The 20,393-nt window shown below is 44.2% G+C and overlaps 1 protein-coding gene across 2 annotated transcripts in view; it reads right to left on the bottom strand.

The window, feature by feature from the left end:
• Positions 1-20,393, bottom strand: part of LOC309567592 (protein MTSS 1-like) — a 233,830-nt gene that overhangs the window by 148,378 nt on the left and 65,059 nt on the right. For both annotated transcript variants that reach the window (XM_082272986.1, XM_082272987.1), the window contains exon 2: positions 619-680. In XM_082272986.1, the coding sequence (XP_082129112.1) occupies positions 619-680 (62 nt within the window). The remainder of the gene's footprint in view (positions 1-618; positions 681-20,393) is intronic.

Raw genomic sequence — 20,393 nt, 5'->3', positions numbered from 1 at the left:
CTGAATCGCATGCAGCCCCCAGGCTCCTGTGTGAACCCAGGCTGAAATCACTATGGCAAGCCTGGGTTCACACATGAGTGGTGGGTGGGGGAAACGGCATGCACATAAGCAGGAATCACACCGCAATCCTATTCAAATCGCATACAATTCTTTGCAGTGCAATCTGGGCCAATTAATTTTGTATGGACTCAAATCGCACCACAAAGGTATCAGTTTCGGGTTCTGGAGCATTTTCACAAGTACGAGTACTCATGTCAGCACCAATATCGGTGCAACCCTATCCCCCTAATACTTTGTTTCCTTACTGGTCTAAGAAAGGGTATCACCAAATTATAAGGATCCTACTTGAGCTCTTCTCTTGCTAGTACCTGGTTTTGACAGGTATCGTCTCCAGCTTCCACTTCTCGCCTGACAAATTTTCCACGCAGCTCCTTCCATTTTATGTCGGGTGGGAGGGTGCTGAAAGGGCCACCCATGGAGCATATTTCTGCCAATCATCAAGAACCATTCTGTGTATGTATGGTCAACTAAGTATTGTGTACCATATCAAATGTTTTCTAATAGGCACTAATACATCTTCCCTCTAAATACACATTATAAAAAAAAAACATTACTCACCTTAACTGTGATTGCAGCTTTATAGCTTTGCTAATAAAATCCTCCCACGTAGGATAACTGGCCTATTAAAAAAAAAAAAAAGAAAGAAAAGAAAAGGATCATTATTAGATGTGAAGATACATACAGGAATGTGAAGAATCTCTTTTTAGATGACATAACAATGCAAACTACAAACTTTGTATCATGCAAAAAAAAAACAGCCATCAGTGATGCAGACAAAGGAACAATCCAAATGTTGAAATACATCAGCAATTGTTTTATTTTTTGAGTTTTGGGTGAAGTGGAGTTTGGTCTATTTTGTGTTGTGCTTTATATATATATATATATATATATATATTTTTTTTCTAAGTCTTTTTAATTTTTCTGTTTATCCTGGTGATGATTCTTATCTGGTGAGAAAGGAATGAGATACCCAAAATTTATACAGTTCTCACTGGAACAGAAAAAGAGAGTGAATATGCCAGTGGGCTCATCTATTCCTGTGACAGCCATGTAAAAAGGGATTTCGTAATGTCCTAAAATGTTTGTAAAAGGATGTTTTTTTTTTTTTTTAAATAACATGTCATACTTACCTGCTCTGTGCAATGCTTTTGCACAGAGCAGCCCCAATCCTCCTCGTCTCAGGTGTCCAGCCAGTGCTTTGGGGCCTCTCCCTTGCAGAGTGCCCCCATAGCAAGCCTCGGCTCTTGTGCACAACACTGGATCGAGGTCGGGCTTAGGGGGGAGCTGCACTCTCAAGGTTTTTACCTCCATGCTTCTTAGAATGCATGAAGGTAAAAAAAAAAAAAAAAAAAAAAAAACTTCAGCCTTTACAAACACTTTAAAGTGATATTAAAGCTTTGTTTTAAATAACAAACATATCATACTTATCTTAGTAATACTTATCATAGTAATATCATATTACTCACCTGCTTTGTGCAGTGGTTTTGCACAAAGCAGCTCTAAACCTTTTCTTTTCAGGTTCCCCGTTGGCGCTGCTGGCTCCTCCCGCTCAAGGAGTTCCCCCAGAGAAAGCTGCTTGCCCTGGGGGCACCACTGCGTGCTCTCACCCCCCACTCTCTCCTCATTGGCTAACTGGCTATGATTGACAACAGTGGAAGCAAATGGGCTCCCATTCTTGTTCCATTTCAACAGAATCTCTTTTTGCATAGATCTGATGTGGAACTGTGCAAGCAGAACCACTTCGAAGGTAGACACCATAAGGCCCAGTATGCAAGGCCGAAGAGATGACCGTCTGCTGGACAGCAGAATCTGAATTGCCTACTGCAATTTCTGAAGTTTTTCCAGAGGAAGAAACATTCTGGCTAAGGCCAAGGCCAGAGTCAGACCCAGATTGTCTGGGCTTGTGGACGGAGCCAGAGCAGACTTCTGAAGATTCAGAAACCAACCGAACTCCCTCAGAGTTCGCAGAGTAATCTCCAAGTTGTCCAACAGAACAGTCAAGGACTCTGTTTGCAAAAGCAGACTGTCCAGATACCCCAGTACCGCTATTCCCCGTTGACGCAGCAATGTTAGCACCAGGGCCAATACTTTCGTGAAGACTCGAGGAGCAAAGGCAAGACAAACGGAAACGCCACAAACTGACAATGCTCCTCGCCCACGGCAAAGCGCAGGAAGCGCTGGTGGCCGACACACATAGGGATGTGTAGGTAGGCGTTCTTGAGGTCGATGGAGGCGAGGTAATCCCCCCTGATATAAGGATGCCACCACAGTGCGAATGGACTCCATTCGGAACTTCTGTACCCGCACAAAGCAGTTTAGCACCTTGAGGTCCAGAATTGGATGCACCTTGCCTTCCTTCCTTCCTTCCTGGGAACTGTAAACAGGTTTGAGTAAAAACCTTGAAAAATTTCCGATGTTTGAACTGGAACAATCACCCCTTGAAGTAACATGTCTTGCACTGCCCCAAAGAGATCCCCTAAGTGATCTGGGGACAAGTACAGGTTGGAAGGGAAGAACCTGTCAGGAGGATATGATCGAAACTCGATCTTGTAGCTGGAGCGAATGACTTCATGGACCCACTTTTCCTGTACCAGGGAGGTCCATGGATCCAGAAACCCGTGAAGACGTCCCTCCACCCTAGATACAGGTGAGGGCACCCCTTCATGCGGAGGAAGACTTGTCCGCAGGTCTGGCAGAAACTGCTCATGGCTTGCCGGACCAGGTCCTCTTAGAACCCCTGGCAGAGGCTCTGAAGGACTTGGATCCCTTGTCTTGAGACCCTGAGGGATGAACCCCCATCGCCAGCTCAACACCCCAGGCCGACCTAAAAAGGTATGTCCTCCTCAGGGAGGGGTGTGGGCAGATGGAGGGGCAAAGGCCTGCAGAAGACCACCGAGAAAAAGGGGGAGGAACACTGACTGGGAGGGAGGGGAGCCTGGGGGTCTGACCATTCCAGGGAGGGGACCACGTCCACCGCAAAACCCTCCAGGGGTAGAGGGAGGACAGCTACTTACCACACAAGAAACAGGGTGGACACCACCCTGGACAAACCACTGATCCATCGTAAAGGGTACTGTTGGCCAGGAGGAAACCCTGTGACTCAGGTCAAAGCCAGTCCGTATGCGCCCTCGCGAGACGTTTAACCCGAAGGCCATCTTCTGTCCAGTGGGGTTATGTCGCGGCCAACCTAGCGCAGAGCTGCGGTCTGCACGCGCTTGCTGGCCAGCCTGGGGGGACCCCCTAGATCTAAATTACTGCCCAGTCTGGAACTTGATTGCAGATCTCACAGGAACAACATAATAAAAAGAGGAAAAAAATTATATTGAAAAAGAAAAAATTGCCAGGACCAGAGATCCCAGCAAGGGACTAGGTTCTTACTCCTGACTAGGCAGAAAAAAAATTGAGCACCTATAGCTGAGAGTAGGAGTATACCCCCTGGGACTGCCCCATAGGCATAGTCAAGTTGTTTTCTACCTAGTGTCCTACTCCTGTAAGGGGCAGTATAACCCACGTAGTCAAGAAGATGAGGAGCTGTGTCCGTCAATGAACAAATGAGAAAAGTAGTTTTAGGGCTCATTTTCCTTACGTTGGCTATACACACACTTTACACAGTGGATTTACACTGTCTAGATTAGCGTATCAGCTCAGGAAACTATTACATCTGAAAAGCTTCGGACAGTCAATCTGATTTTTAGAGGCTGAAAGTAAATACCTGGCCGTACCCACCGCAGACATCCCCTGTTCTGGGAGATGTGCAGTGATGAATGGCCATGTGAATGAGCCCCTTAAATACAATAATACTTTGCACTGGTCTCCCCATTCTTGCCAGCAGTGGTAAGGGATCGGGACTGGCAGAATGGAGCAGATTACTGGTTCCTTTGGATACAGGTTATGCGTTTCTAGATCCTGGGTGATGACAGGGGGCTGTTCGCGTGAAACTATTTTTAGATATTACTGTTTATAAAATCTAATTACTGGAAAGTATCTGTATAATTGCAAGACGTAATGTTCCAACACATCTATTAACATTCATTAATGCAAATATTTTTCCCCCAAAACGACAGATTAAAAAATTACTGTAATCCTGCCAAAAACTGCATTACAATACCCCTATTTTTATCATTTTATAAACAGAACATTTACAAGCATTTCACCAAGCAGCTCATTTAAGCATTACAAAGTTCACATAGCAACATAATCGGTTACCAGTGAATCCTACCCTTCTAAGAAATACTTTTTACTGGCAGCGGTAACCCTTCAAACCTCCACCCTGTCTTCATCAGCCCATAGATTATATATAATGGTCTTTCCTTCCACCACGGGTGGGTGGAAGGAAAGAAAATTACTTGATTCCCCCATCAACACATTCAGCAGAGAGACTAATTAGGGTGAACTTCAATGGCCGGGAACTGGTGTACAGCTCAAGAGTTACTGTAGTCCTCATCCACACCAGCCCTTTAGGACTGATCCCGCGTTTTGGCGTGAGTGGAATGCACAGTAACACTGTCCAGCACCCGCTGTCAGCCTGTAAGGCCCCATTCACACCTCAGCATTTTGTAGCTTGTAGCTCGAAGCTCCAAAACCCTGGAGGAGGAAAAAAATAAATAAAAATAAATTATTCTCTATAGAGATGGTTCACATCTCCAATCCAAGTTGCCTGAAGCAGAAAAAGCCTGAAACTCAAAAAGTTCTGGAGCTTTTTTTCGTAGCCCAAATCAGGCAGATTTGAGCGTTTGTGACGCGTTTTTTTTCCCCATAGAAACGCTCCATTTGCGCGTATTTGTGCGATTTTCTGCTCAAATTTAAAAAAATTATAAAATCGTAATATATGAATACATGAATGTAAAGTAGACAAATAACAAAAATCAAAAGTAAAAAATTTAAAAAAATATGTAATAATTAACCCCACCCTAAAAATAAATGATAAATTATTTCTAATAATAACAATAAACACCCAAAGAAAAACAAATGAAATATTACAATACGAATAATTATTTTTTGTTAGGGTGTTTAGATGTTTATCATTATTATATCATATTTTCTGAAGGGTTAAGGTTAATTATTATTACTTAGTATTCATTTATGGACTATTTTTTATTTATGATCATTTTGTGTATTTAATTTACATTTACTTAGTAGTAATAACACCCTAGCTAAAAAAAATAAAATAAAAAAATAAATAACCCTAAGGCCACTTTCACACATGGAATCCGTTCAGATCCGCCTGTCAGTTTTTTTGGCGGATCTGAACAAACGGCCCATGCATCCCTATGGGGCATCGGATGTCAGCAGGGACATGTCAAAACCAGACGGGTGGAAACCCTATTTTCAATCCGTCCAGCGAATCAGATCATGTGAGAAGGGACAGACAGTCCGTTCCCATCCGTTTCCCCCATAGAGATGAATGGGGACCTGACAGCTGTGTCTCCGCATGGACTCCGTGTGTGAAAGAGCCCTAACTCTAACCCCTTATAATAATAATAATAAATTAATAATAATACCTTAAAAAAAAAATAAAAAGCGAATGTAGAAGGTAAAAAAAGCTGAAATGCCTAGCAACAAATGATCGTTTTCTCTATTGGCTAAAAAAAAAAAAAAAACACCAAACCGCAAAAATGCTGTATATAAATGCACAAGGTGCGCATAAAAAACAATTGGGCATTAAAACTCCAAAAAAAAAAACTCAAAGATGTTACGCTCAGGTGTGAATGCAGTCTAAAACTCTAGGAGTCTGAAAGGTGCTGCAGCTGGATGGTGCACCAAGGGGTTTCAACGTTATTCCAGGGGTGAAAGCTCAGAATTGGCTGATTGGCTGCAATCACTGCTAAGTTGACAATTTTTGATCCATCTCCTTTAACAAAAGTTGACTGAATAATTAACTTTTGTCGAGTTGGCAGGACAACCCAGTGTTGGAATTTTGGCAGATTCCTCTAAAATCAGATGAGTTTCTAAGAGTATGGCCAACTTTAAAGAACGGCTGCTATCATCAGTTAATGTATTTCGCAGAAAGAGTTTCTCCTGCGACAGAGACCCTTAAATTGGGCCTGCCGTTAAAATTCACACATCACATGAATTAACATTGACAATACTGGCATAAAAATGCACCTCCGGCTTGCCATGAAAAAAAAAAAGGTTGCGCCGTCATGTGACCTGAGGCTGGGTTCATATTGCTGCAATCCAATTTTGATCCGGTTTTTACATTGATATGCAGCAAAGAGACTTTAGGGCCATAGACTTTAATGTAAACCCTTAAAAGGTGCAGGAAAGTCACACCTGCATGATATACATGGAATAAAGACTATATTCACATGTCTCTTAAATTTAGAGTTTGGAATCATATACCCCGCTCTCTGCGGGAGATTCGGTATATGTGGGTAAATACGATCGCCATGGACAGCTCTTCATTCTAATTGTATTTATGGTTCCATCATCTCATTAGGTAGAAAGACATGCTTTGGGGACCTCTGCTAGGGGAGGGGAGTGCATCTTCCTTAGCGGTTTAAATGTATTGTTGTTTATAATAATCATGCTATTTAAGGTTTTGGATTTGTATGTGTAGTTCTGGAATATATGTTCTTTCATCTAGAAGCTATCTACCCCACGCCTTTTCCTGAAGAAGCCTGTACGGCGAAACGTGTTGAAATACAAGTGCAGAAACCGCAATATAATCTAAAAAGCAATACTGTGCATTATCTATCAATAGTGATATTTAAATGTGCCAATGTTTTTAATTCTGTTAAATTGAATAAATATTAGTGTTTTTACTGTATTGATATATAGTTCTACTTAACAAGCACCTACAAAGTCCCGCATCTCTCGTTTCTTTGTTCCAAGTATTTATTACAATGGGATGTTGGTGCCATCAAGCCGTTAATTGAATAATTCTGGGTTTGTCCACATAACCATCCAGAATTTACATGATATACATGCGACTTGTGTGAGACTTTGTCAAGCACAATCACACAGTCTGCTTTTTGACCCTTGTCCCAGCCCATCCCTTCTGCAGAGAAGCCCCTCCCAGTCCCAAGCAAAGTGACAATCCATCTATGTTCCTGGTGTCTCTTCTGCAAGAGAAATCAGCTCTAACCCTAACCAAACCCTAGCCATTACTCTAACCAAACCCTAGCCATTACTCTAACCAAACCCTAGCCATTACTCTAACCTAACCCTAGCCATTACTCTAACCTAACCCTAGCCATTACTCTAACCTAACCCTAGCCATTACTCTAACCTAACCGTAGCCATTACCCTAACCTAACCGTAGCCATTGCCCTAACCTACCTAACCGTAGCCATTACTCTAACCTAGCCCCCGCCATAACCCTAACCTAACCCTAGCTATAACCCTAACCTAGCCTCAACCTAACCCTAGCCATGACCCTAACCGAACCCTAGCCTTTACTCTAACCTAGCCCCAGCCATAACCCTAACCTAACCCAACCCTAGCCATAACCCTAAACCTAGCCATAGACATAACCCTAACCTAACCCAACATTTGCCTAATTCTAACACTCGCCCTAACCCTAGTCATAACAAACAAAATCCTGCTCATCAAAAAAGTTATTTAGCCGCTATTTTTACAGGCCCTGTGATCAGCAAGCCATAATACAAATCAGCCAGATGGTCCCCAGCAATCTCCACGACCTTCGGTGGCCAGGCACAACGTTATGATGTCACAGCCAACCTAGGCAGATGTAAACACTGCTGTTTTTTTTTTTTTACTTAAAAAGGCTGAGATTGTTTTTTTTTTTTTTTTTGTTATCTCAGGCTTTCCAGCCTAGAGGAGAGATGTGGGGTCCTATAGTCTCCAGAATTTAATGTGCCACCTTCTCACCCACATATGTAAACGGCGTTCAAACCACACATGTGAGGTATCGCCACTAACGTTGGAGCGGGAGCAATAATTCTAGCCCTAGATCTCCTCTGTAACTCTAAACAAGTAACCTGTAAAAAGAAATGTTAAAGCGATGCCTATGGAGATTTTTAAGTACCGTAGTTTGGCGATATTCCACGAGTGTGCGCAATTTTAAATGTTAGGTATTTATTTACTCGGCATAACTTCACATTATACAAGTTGAGCAAACGTTAGTGTTTTTTATTCATAAAACAGGTATTTATTTTTTTTTTTTAAAAAGGGTCTTTAAAAAATTGCTGCGGAAATACCATGTGACATAAAAAGTTGCAACGACCGCCATTATTTTTACATGTAGGAGAGGATTACCAGAATTGGCTTGGGCTGGAAGTAGTTAAAAACATTGTATTTGAATAAATGTAGATTGCACATACCCTAAATTAGACATCCCTAGAAAATAAGCCCCAATTTGTTTTTTGTAGCTAAAATTAATATAAACCCGTCTGATTTTCAGGGAAACGCGGATAGATATATATATTTAAAAAAAAAAATATTTATATATATTTATATAAACTGTCAGTTTCAGGCAAAGTGCATCCTGCAATTTTGGTTGCAGCATTAAACTTTCCATTCGGGGCACCTCTACTTATATCCTATCCTGACAAAGTGGGCTCTGGTCCTGCACCCATTACAGTGCCGACATGATCACAGCGAATACAAGGGTGGCAACAAAACGGTTTGGAGACCAGCATGCCGGGACAACATATTACTAGGTTCTAGTAACATTTTTCTTTTTTTTTTAAAAAAAAAAAAAGAAAATCTACATACTGCCCAGAAACATTGAAGAATGTTATTTTTTAAATATCTAAAATTAGGCTTTAAGATCAGTTTAAAATGCGAATAAACCCCGCCTTATTGTGTATTCAAGCTGACTCATGTAGAGCAATAAATGCAAAGCAATGCAAGGCATAACAACAGCAACAGTAAACAAGTAAACTTTGCTCTCTAATATTCACACCAAACTTTACTGCATTCCAGATTCTTCACAACCGGGTTATGTGTGACAGAATATATTTTACACAAACATTTGTGCACTACAGGAAACTATAAAATGACACAAATGTCAATGATCTGCCATACAAATACTTTACAGCAACACTAACCAGTCTAATAAAACAAAGGAGAAAAAAAAGGCAGGTTGACTGCCGATGGAGAACTTTACTGTAACGTCAAACAAGAGGTTAACACAATGGTTCCAGCACATCATAAGACAATAAACTGCTTCACTAGTACATTCCAGCCCAGAACCCAGAATACACTGTGAACAGCCAACAGCCATCTGCAGCTGCACTACATTCCTACATGTCGAGAAAAAAAAAAAAACGAAACTTTTCCAACTGTCATTTCCTCTTACTAATGAAGACTTAAAGCGTTTCTAAAAATGGAAACATGGATTTGTTTTCATACCCTCGGTACGAGAAATCCCAATGGCCGAGTCGAGTCGCTTTTCGCAGCTGCAGGTCAGACGGTAATCGCCGCATAGTACAAAATTAACTTTATGTACGCTCGCCGAGTAGCGCGCGGTCATTTTTCATTTCAATGAAACTGGAGATGATAACCCGAATGTAAAAAGTTCAAAGAGTGTTCCTACATCGCACATGTGCGGTTAATTGAGGGATAGTGGCTCCTTCTAGGAAAATCAGGATGTGTTCCTGCTGGTGTCTACGAACGTTTGGTGGCCAGCTGTCAGCTCTAGAATTGTTTTTCTTCTGTCGCTGTTTCTAAAGCAAGTGGTCCATCAAGTCTACCTTGGCTTAAGATCTGTTCCAAGAACCAACTATTCTTTGGGTAAACAGAAAAAAAAAAAAAAAAAAAACTTCCTAAGTTAGTTGTGAACTTTTCTTCTGATAGTCTGAGGTCAGGTCTTATTCTTAAAGCGGAGTTCCGGGCTCAAAAACCACTTTGGGCCATCCGCTTGCTCTAGGTCACCTGAAAAAGAAATGGATAGTCCCAATTTTTTTTTTGTTTACTTGCCTTGATTATTGAAGAAAATATACTTACCTTTATTCCACTTCCCCCCTCTGGGGCCCGCGCCGTCTCTTCCTGCTTGCATTGACTCCTGGGAGCTAAACGTCATCGCTCCCAGGAGTCAATGCGCCTGCACCAGCCCCGCTTGTCAGTTCCGGTGCAGGCGTGTCATTCCCTGGTAAACAGCTTCTGGGCATGCCCAGAAACTGTGCAGGGATGATGCGCCTGCCCCGGAAGTGACGAGCAGGGCCAGTGCAGGGCATTCTGGGACCGAAGAGGACACGGAAGAGGACACTGAAGAGGACGCTCCGGCTTCAGCTGCCCACACCTAAGATGGCAGCGCTGGACAAGACATTGTCAAAGTAAGTATTTCTTCTAAAAGGTAAGTGCAACGTGGGACAGTTCAGAGACTCTCCATTAAGAAATGCAATAGCCCCGACTGTCCTGGGGGTATTTTCATCTAAAAAACTTTTCCGAGGCTGGAACTCCGCTTTAAAGTGATCCTAAAGGTGTTTTTTTTTTAAAATAATGAACGCGTCGTACTTATCCGCTCTGTGTAATGGTTTTCCACAGAGTAGACCCGATCCTTTTCTTTTTGGGTCCCCCACTAGCGGTCCTGGCCCCCGCTCTCTAATATCTACACCAAACTTCACTGGATAGATAGATACGATAGATAAGATAGATACGATAGATAAGATAGATACGATAGATAGAGAGAGATACGATAGATAGAGAGAGATACGATAGATAGAGAGAGATACGATAGATAGAGAGAGATACGATAGATAGAGAGAGATACGCTAGATAGAGAGAGATACGCTAGATAGAGAGAGATACGCTAGATAGAGAGAGATACGCTAGATAGAGAGAGATACGATAGATAGAGAGAGATACGCTAGATAGAGAGAGATACGCTAGATAGAGAGAGATACGCTAGATAGAGAGAGATACGATAGATAGAGAGAGATACGATAGATACGATAGATAGAGAGAGATACGATAGATAGAGATAGATAGATAGATAGATAGATAGATAGATAGATAGATAGATAGATAGATAGATAGATAGATAGATAGATAGATAGATAGATAGATAGATAGATAGATAGATAGATAGATAGATTTTTTTTTTTTATTTAAAATCAGATTGATCAGATTTATTTTAATAAAATGCTTTTGGAGTAAAAAATCTATCTAAAGATAATCTTCTAGTCAAGATAAAATTATTGGATTAGTTTATTCAGCATGAAATGGAGCTTAGTTATGTAGCATGAGGCTCATAACTCATTCAATGAATCCAAGCTTTGCAAGCTGAGATCACATGCATTGCATTGATGCATTCACACAATGTCACACTAACTACCAGTAAGAATCCTTACATTTAAAGAGCAACTGTCATTTCAGATCCATCATGGCAGTGCCTGTTAGCGGGCATCCCCTCACCTGCTGCCGCCACGTCCCTCACCTTGTTGCGTCACTGTCGCATCACCAGCCGTCCCATTAAAGTGAATAGGACAGTCGGTGGGTCAACAGCGGGTCAGAGGAGGAGCCGCTGCGGGACAGAGGACAGTTGCTCTTTAAAAATTAGGGATCTAAATTGAGTTGATTATAAGCCTTTTTACTACTGATTTAAATCAACTCGAATCCAACTGGCTGTGCAGTGTGGCAAAGCTGTGTAAACCTTGGGAATGCATGGACAGAAATACAAATTCTTTGGCAGGTAAAGCAGCTCCAGCATGCATTTCTTCTATGTATTTTGCCTGGATTTCTGGCAGGAGAACAAAACTTGTATATAATAAGAAAATGCAACTGTCATATGAAAAAAATGTAGGTAAAGATAAGCATTAGGAAGGTAACAAAAGGATCAGCGATATTTGTCTCATTACTAAGCAGCTGCACAGCTCAGCCCCTGAGAGTGTATTTGCTGGAGATATGTTCCCACTCGCACTACACCCAGTCCAGGGAGGGAACGGGCAGCCACCTATGTTAAACTTTGGAGATACACCTTCCAATGCAGTCATACGGCATTCCTCCAAACCACCTAAGAATAGCCGCGCCGCCACATGAATACACTGCTCCGTCACAGGAAATCCATTGTCCACGTAAACAAACAAAAGCTTTATTGACACACACACACACACCAATACCCTGTCCTGGGCCTGTACACTTCTGTAATGTATATAGAGCAGAGCTGCCCAGCAAGACATGCAACTCCATGGGGAATCCTGTACAGCTGAACTCCATGCAGCACTGTTTATATCTCGCAGAACGTAAGTCAGATCACACTTGCATATCCAAGCACCTGATTTTAAACCTGAGCTTTAAATGTAATTTCAAAAATTTATTTTCAATATTTTTTTAAATCTGCAGCTATCATTAAAGTGAAGTGACTGGTCTCAGGTGATACACCGAGATGAAACAAATTCTCCTACATAAGTTATACCAGTTTATCTACAGCCATCTCTCCTCTACAGCCTTCTAATCCACACAGGTCAAAGGCCTTTTCTCAGCTCCAAAAGTCAGGGGGTGGGGATCGGATTTCACACACTGCACAGAATAGATCAGGAAGCTGAGTGTAATCTGAGACCTGAGTGGAGGGAATGGACTAGTGATTGACCGATTATGGGCAAAGCCAATATATATCGAGGGCCAATATGCACTTTCCCCGATATTGCCGATATTTCGGTAAGTGTTTGTACCGGAGTGATGCCTGCAGCTAGAGGCATCACCCCAGTACTGGTGTCCATAGCCGACGGTCGGCTGTCTTGTAATGACAACCGATGCGCTGAGAAGCCGCTTGGCTGTCATTACAAGGAGCGGGAGGGGACATCCCCCCCCCTCCCACCGCCGAAAACCTGATCAAAGCCGCATTCGGCTATGATCGGGTCTCCATGTAAAAACCCGGAAGTGATGTCATGACATCACTTCCGGGTACTCAGCGCCAGATTCAAAAAAATTACAGCATTCAAAACAGCCAAACTTGGCGTTTGGAATGCTTTTAAGTGAAGAGGAGGGGTTTGGGGTTTTTTAGACCCCCAGATCCCTCCACAACAGTACCTGTCAAGTGATAAAAATACAAAAAAATGTTTTAAAATGTACAAAAATATCGGCCGATACCGATATGCATTGGCCAAAATATTGGTATCGGCAACGAAAAAACGATAATGGTTGATCACTAGAATGGACACACCCCCTCATAGGGAAAAACACACAACTGAGGCTGTATCACCTGCTGTGTGCTGGGGGTGGAGGGGTTCCCCTCTGGGATTGCCTGGGGTCCACACAGACTGTCGGAAGTGGCTCATGCAGATTGAGGAATGAGAGAGAAGACAAGACTCTCATGTTAAGTGCTTTGGATCAAGGCAAGAACACACTATAGAAGGATATGCTTTGCTAATTTTTCATTTCTGAGCTTTATAAACACTATAATAAAATTGGTGATCCTGCCATGGAAATCCTTGTTCAGGCACTTTATGCCTTAAGGTGAAAATGTTCCATCCCTGTCTTCCAATTGTTCCTTTGAAGTTACCCCATCCCATGGGATTCTGATAAAGATTACACAGCCATGGTCCAAGTAGCCACTAATGGAGTGCATGTAGACAGGAAGTTGCATGGTCTGACTGGGTTGGCAGCAATGTGTATTTTAACTCATACTGCCACATTTACCTGAAAAATGTAAAAGTGCTCCATGTTTTTATAGTGCATATTAGGGATCGACCGATTATCGAGGGCCGATATGCACTTTCCCCGATATATCGGAATCGGCCCAGGAGGTTACCGATATTGTCTTGACGTTATTGCGTATGTTGCGCCACGTGCCTCTGCGCACTGGGACAGCTTCAGCCTTCTTAGGCCGCCTCCTTCAGCCTCATTTGGAGTTGGGGAGTCTCGGGACAGTGAGTGTACAATGCACACAGCGTGTTTAACAGTCGCCACATACAAACACCCACCCACAGCTGCCCGGTGCCAGCCAGCCACCCACACATCCAAAGGCCTGTACCAGCCAGCCACAGGCCATGCCTGTACCAGCCAGCCACCCACCACAGGGTGCCAGCCAGCCAGCCACCCACCCACCACAGGGTGCCAGCCAGCCACCCACCAAAGGTGGGTTCAGTAACAGATTTTTGTCGAACATTGTGTTTATTTTGCGAAACTTTAAATGTTCAAAATATATGTCCATATCGGCCGATACCGATGTGCAATGGCCAAAATATCGTTATCGGTAATGAAAAACCGATACCGGCCGATCCCTAGTGTATGAAGCTTAAAGTGGTTCTAAAGCGTAATCATTTTTTACCTTAATGCATTCCTTGCATTAGGGTAAAACATGTTTTAGGCAGCAGTTTTGGCCCTTCACCCCCCCCCCCTCCTCCTCCCTCATCCCTTTTACTTACCCGAACCCTCATTTGATCCAGCATTGTGCACATCTGCAGCTCTTCGCTCCCCTCACTTCTGTGTCTCACTGGCTTTGCTGGGGCACCAGGAGCCATCGGCTCCCACTGCTGTCAATCAATGCCAGTGACAAGGAAGCAAGGGGTGGGGCCAAGTTCTGCTGTCTGTGTCAATGGGAAAAACTGGATAGGGAGGAGGGGCCAGGAGTGCCAGCGGGGGACCCGAGAAGAGGAGGACTAGAGGCCGCTATGTACAATGGAAGTGCACAGGTAAGGATAAAGATGTTTGGGGTTTTTTTTATAAAATGTTTTCACTTTAACAAGGATTCAATTGGGCTTTAATGTTTTTTTGTACCACATTTGCGCTTGTAACCTCATACAGAGCAGGACTTTATTGTAACTAAAACATTTTGCCACCATTTGTTTTTTTTTTTTTTTGTTTTTTTTTTTTTAAACCAACCAACGGCCATACTCTGGATAATGTGCTCCAGGAAGAGACAAAACTTCAAATAGATTTCAGCGTTCCGATTTCTGCGAAGGCTTACTGATGAATGGGAACTAAATTAACAGAAGGTTTCCTTCCTCAGGAAAACCAGAATGTGTTTGCCTGACAGAGGGGGGGGGGGGGGGGGAACCCAACATGAAGTGAACATGAATGCCGTCATCTGGAATCATGTTTAACCAGTAGCACGCAGCTGATCCCAGTGCCGAGCAAACACAAAGTAGTATTAAATGACCGTTCCATGTGAAAACTCCCCAAGACAAATGTAGCATGTACTGCCAAGAAACAGAGACTCAGACAGCAGCTAGCCGATGCATAGAACGCCAGTTGTATGCAGCAAATTAGGCACAAGAACACACGTGGTATATGGTGCCAACATGACAGAACGCAAGACGTGTGCAAACCACATTGGGTGAAAGGACCAACGGCTGCGTGGCCACTGACGTAAGTCAGATGTATGCATGCAATATGTCCAATGCTCCTTTCTTTCATGATTATATCCTAGAACACATATGTCAAACACAAGGCCCGGGGGCCGAATCCGGCCCTCCAAGCTATTTCATGTGGCCCTCACACCTCTCTTAAAGCTGCAGCAATCCCTTTGTTTCTGTCCCCACCTTGTCTCAGCAGTAGAAATGAGGACAGAACTCCTCCTTCAGGTCCTGTGCTTCTCTGTGCGGGTGCGGAGAGGCTTGTCTCTGCCCCTCTCCCCATCTCAGCAGTTGGCAGCAGAGAGGAAGACAGAACGCCTCCTACAGATCCTCTACCTCTCTATTCAGCTGCAGCACCCACTCGTCTCCATCTTCCTTGGTCTCAGCATTCAGCAGACTCCAGAAGCTGACTACAGCCAGTCTGGTCCTCCTCCAGACCCTGCACTTTCTGCTTCCCAACTCCACCACTAGCTGCTTCCCCACAGCAGCACAAGATAAGGGGGGTGCACTGTGATATAAGGGAGGGTGGGGGACTTTTGACTTCTGATAGTGAGGGCACTCTTGACATTCAAAGTAATGGGGGGGGGGGGTGCTCTGGCCATCTAGTTCTCCAGATACAACCGGCCCTTTGAGGGCAATCATAATGCTCATGCGGCCCACGATAAAATTAACTTTGACACGCCTGTCCTAGAACTTGTCATAAATGGAAAATAGGCTACCTAACCTAGATTGATTCACTAGCAACCTTTAGAGTGTACAATCAAAAAAAAAAAAAAAAATTATGAAACTTGAAGGATAAACTTTATATTGTTAACAGAAAGCACCGTTATTCTTTGACCTCACCACCTAACCCCCCCCCCCCCCTAGATGTATACTTACCTACATCAAGCAACAGAGGTCCACAGGAAAATTCTACTGCTCGGTATGCGATCTTCTCTTTTATGGTCATGCCTGTGCAGTTAAATCCAAGAGACTTCAGCGTTGTTGTTTCCGGATTTGGAATGGCTTGATAGAGGACCAAATATCGATGGCACATATGTCAAATGCAAGGCCTCCAGGCAGAATCAGGCCCACTAGGAGGCCATCGCACACAGAATGTGGCGGAACTCCATTCCACCACCTTCGGCTTTCACCCTTCGCTCCCACTGTCACTTGTAAACACAGAAGCCTTCTGTGTTTAAAAGGCCAGCTTTTCTCTCAGCGTCTCCCGGATCCAACAAAACCCTGCTCATGGTGGGGACAGATCTCCAGCGAGAGAAAGAGAGAGAACGATCGCCCTGCAAGGCAAGGCAGAGCGGCCTACACAGGGAGGTACTAAAGCTGGGCCAAGTAGCAGAGAGTAGAGATGAGAGGGAGCTTTTGGTGGCGCACCCTTAAACCCTGCACTCTGTACGTCGCGCACTCCTGAACTCTGCACTCTGTACGTCGCGCACTCCTGAACTCTGCACTCTGCACGTCGCGCACTCCTGAACTCTGCACTCTGCACGTAGAGCACTCCTGAACTCTGCACTCTGCACGTAGAGCACTCCTGAACTCTGCACTCTGCACGTAGAGCACTCCTGAACTCTGCACTCTGCACGTAGAGCACTCCTGAACTCTGCACTCTGCACGTAGAGCACTCCTGAACTCTGCACGTAGAGCACTCCTGAACTCTGCACTCTGTACGTCGCGCACTCCTGAACTCTGCACTCTGTACGTCGCGCACTCCTGAACTCTGCACTCTGCACGTAGAGCACTCCTGAACTCTGCACTCTGCACGTAGAGCACTCCTGAACTCTGCACTCTGCACGTAGAGCACTCCTGAACTCTGCACTCTGCGCGTAGAGCACTCCTGAACTCTGCGCGCAGAGCACTCCTGAACTCTGAACTCTGCGCGCAGAGCACTCCTGAACTCTGCGCGCAGAGCACTCCTGAACTCTGCGCGCAGAGCACTCCTGAACTCTGCGCGCAGAGCACTCCTGAACTCTGCGCGCAGAGCACTCCTGAACTCTGCGCGCAGAGCACTCCTGAACTCTGCGCGCAGAGCACTCCTGAACTCTGCGCGCAGAGCACTCCTGAACTCTGCGCGCAGAGCACTCCTGAACTCTGCGCGCAGAGCACTCCTGAACTCTGCGCGCAGAGCACTCCTGAACTCTGCGCGCAGAGCACTCCTGAACTCTGCGCGCAGAGCACTCCTGAACTCTGCGCGCAGAGCACTCCTGAACTCTGCGCGCAGAGCACTCCTGAACTCTGCGCGCAGAGCACTCCTGAACTCTGCGCGCAGAGCACTCCTGAACTCTGCGCGCAGAGCACTCCTGAACTCTGCGCGCAGAGCACTCCTGAACTGTGCACATAACTCCCTGCTTAACCCTGCCCTCTGCAGGTGGTACACCCCAGATACAACCGACCATTTGAGGGCAACCATACTGCTGATGCAATTGATTTTGACACTCCTAGTCTATGGGAGTCAACTCATACCTTAGACATGAATAGATTGATAGACAGCAATACAATTCATAGATCTCTTAATATAACTACACACATTAAAATCTAATAATTAACCCCCTTTGGATCTATCGGCAACTATACAGTGGAAGAACTTAATATTTAACAGTTTAAGTGGATCTAACGTATATTATAGAATCAGATTATAACCTGTATGGCCAGCTTTGGGTTGACCATAATTAAGCAGTCCATCTGAAGTACTTGCTCTTGCTAGAGCGACTGCACAGCTTGTTGGAAAATCCCCATGCAATTTGTCTGATAATTTTAGTCTCCCAATTAGACAAAGGAAGGTTTCTATGACGTTTTATCATTTTTGCACATCAGGATATATCTAGTTGTACTTAGTCACATTACTTTGGACTGTTTTAAAATGCTGTAGCTTACCAAGCCACTAAAGAAGACACATGGTAAGCTAAAGTAGCCAGGCAGGTCCTGGGGCTACAAACATCAAGCAGATGTCTTTTTTTTTTGTTACACCAGAATTTTTTTTCTCTCAGCAATGGTTCAGCTGAGATGTGGATTGCATAGATGCTGCAAAAACTGCAAGTCTGTATCTAAATGACGAATGGGAAATTGTAGATCAGCGAGCAAGAGGAAATGCGAGATGCATCAAAAGTCAAGGTTAACTTCACAAGAAATCATACGTATTCTTAGAAAATAATAATCTCTGTCTCTTCTATTCAAATGCATGTTGTGGTCATTTCAACAAATAATTTATTTACTGGATCTTTTGAAATGAAACTTGAACTTTATGCTTCAAATCACTTAAAAGAAGTATGGGGATGCCACATGCTTTTTTGCCCAGGGTGGGGAGGATTTTTTCATCCACATGATTCACGTTAATCTATGAGCAAACAGCACAGAGAAGTACAGTTCTCTGAGTCACATTTAGGAACCCATGATACAGAGATGAGTAAGCTGAGGTTAGCGGGCAAATCAGAGCTTCCATTCAGCTGCCTTTGCGATTCTATCAGCACTGTCTTGGTTTCTTCAAAAACACTTACCGTACTTTCCTAAAAAAGAAAAAAAAAAAAAAAAAAACACAACAACTTTGATCTCTCAGTGGTGGCCCCCTACATTTTAACCACTTGCCTACTGGGCATTTAAACCCCCCTACTGCCAAGGCCAATTTTCAGCTTTTAGCAGTGTCGCACTTTGAATGACAATTGCGCGGTCATGCAACACTGTACCCAAATGACATTTTTAGCATTTTTTTCGAACAAATAGAGCTTTCTTTTGGTGGTATTTAATCACTACTGGAGTTTTTTTTTTTTTTTTTGCTGAACAAAAAAAGACCAAAAATTAAAAAAAAAACAAAAAAACTTTTTATAGCTTGTTCTAAAATTTTGCAAACAGGTAATTTTTCTCCTTCATTGATGTGCGCTGAAGAGGCGGCACTGAGGGGCCCTGATAAGCACTGGTAGGTTGCACTGATGGGCAGTAATAGGCTGCACTGTTGGGTGGCACAGAAGGGCACTAATAGGTGGCACTCATGGGCACTGATGGGTGACACTGGTAGGTGGTGGGCCCTGATAGGCGACAGCCGCGACACTGGTGGGCCCTGATAGGTGGCACTGGTAGAGTGCAGAGTTCAGGAGTGCGCTACGCGCAGGGTTCAGGAGTGCGCTACGCGCAGAGTGCAGAGTTCAGGAGTGCGCTACACGCAGAGTGCAGAGTTCAGGAATGCGCTATGCGCAGAGTGCAGAGTTCAGGAGTGCGCTACCGGTAGGGCACAAATTACCTCTCTCCTCTTCGGGGCCGATGTCCCTCTGACAGCAGCCGGCAATCGTTGTTTTTTTCTCCTCACACTGACAGTGTGAGGAGTAAAAAACAGCTCATCACGGGCTGCTGTTTACTTTACATGATCAGCTTTCATTGGCTGACAGCTGATCACGTGGTAAGGGGGCGGGATCGGCCCCGATCTGTGATCAGGCGAGTCTCATTGACTCGCCGACCACAGAGCAAGGCGGGCGCGCTACGCAGGGAGCGCGCAGGCCGCTCGTTGCCGAGAGTACGTCAATATAGGCCCTTCCCGACAATTCAGATCTCTAGATAGAAAGGCATACCTTCCCAGCCATATTTGAGAACAGGGAAATAATGGCTTTAAGTTGTTGTACTCACTGTTACTGCCTTGCGAACCACATACAAGGTGGTATCAAAAGGTTTTGAGTTTTGTAACACACCAACAGATGGCATCACAAAGACTGGAAGCACAGTCACAGGGAGCACTGACCTTCATGTCAAGTCAGCGTGCCAATAGAGATTGTCCTGTGTACATTGGGAGCAGTGCAACTGGTGCTATTCTGACCACGTGCGTTACCACATCTACTATTTTATCATGGACAGCAAGTTAGAACAAAGAGCAAACGTGAAATTCAGCATGAAACTGGGCAAATCTGCCGCAGAGACGTTTGACATGATTCGGCAAGTTTACGGTGATGCTGCCTGCAATGAGTCGTTTGAGGTGTTTTGAGTGGCACGCGCGTTTCAAAAGCAGAACATCATCACCGTAAGAGAAGCGATCAGGAAGACCTTCGACGAGCTCAACCCCCGAAAATGTCAAAACTCATTCGGCAACTTGTGCTTGACACACTTCGAAAAGAAGACTTCCAGGACACATTCCAGAAGCGACAGGAACGCTAGGAG

The sequence above is a fragment of the Pelophylax lessonae genome (genome assembly GCF_965119305.1).
Source record: "Pelophylax lessonae genome assembly, chromosome: 11".
Classification (NCBI taxonomy): domain Eukaryota; kingdom Metazoa; phylum Chordata; class Amphibia; order Anura; family Ranidae; genus Pelophylax; species Pelophylax lessonae.
The sequence above is the reverse complement of the archived record's forward strand: the minus strand, read 5'-3'. Positions and strand labels throughout refer to the sequence as shown.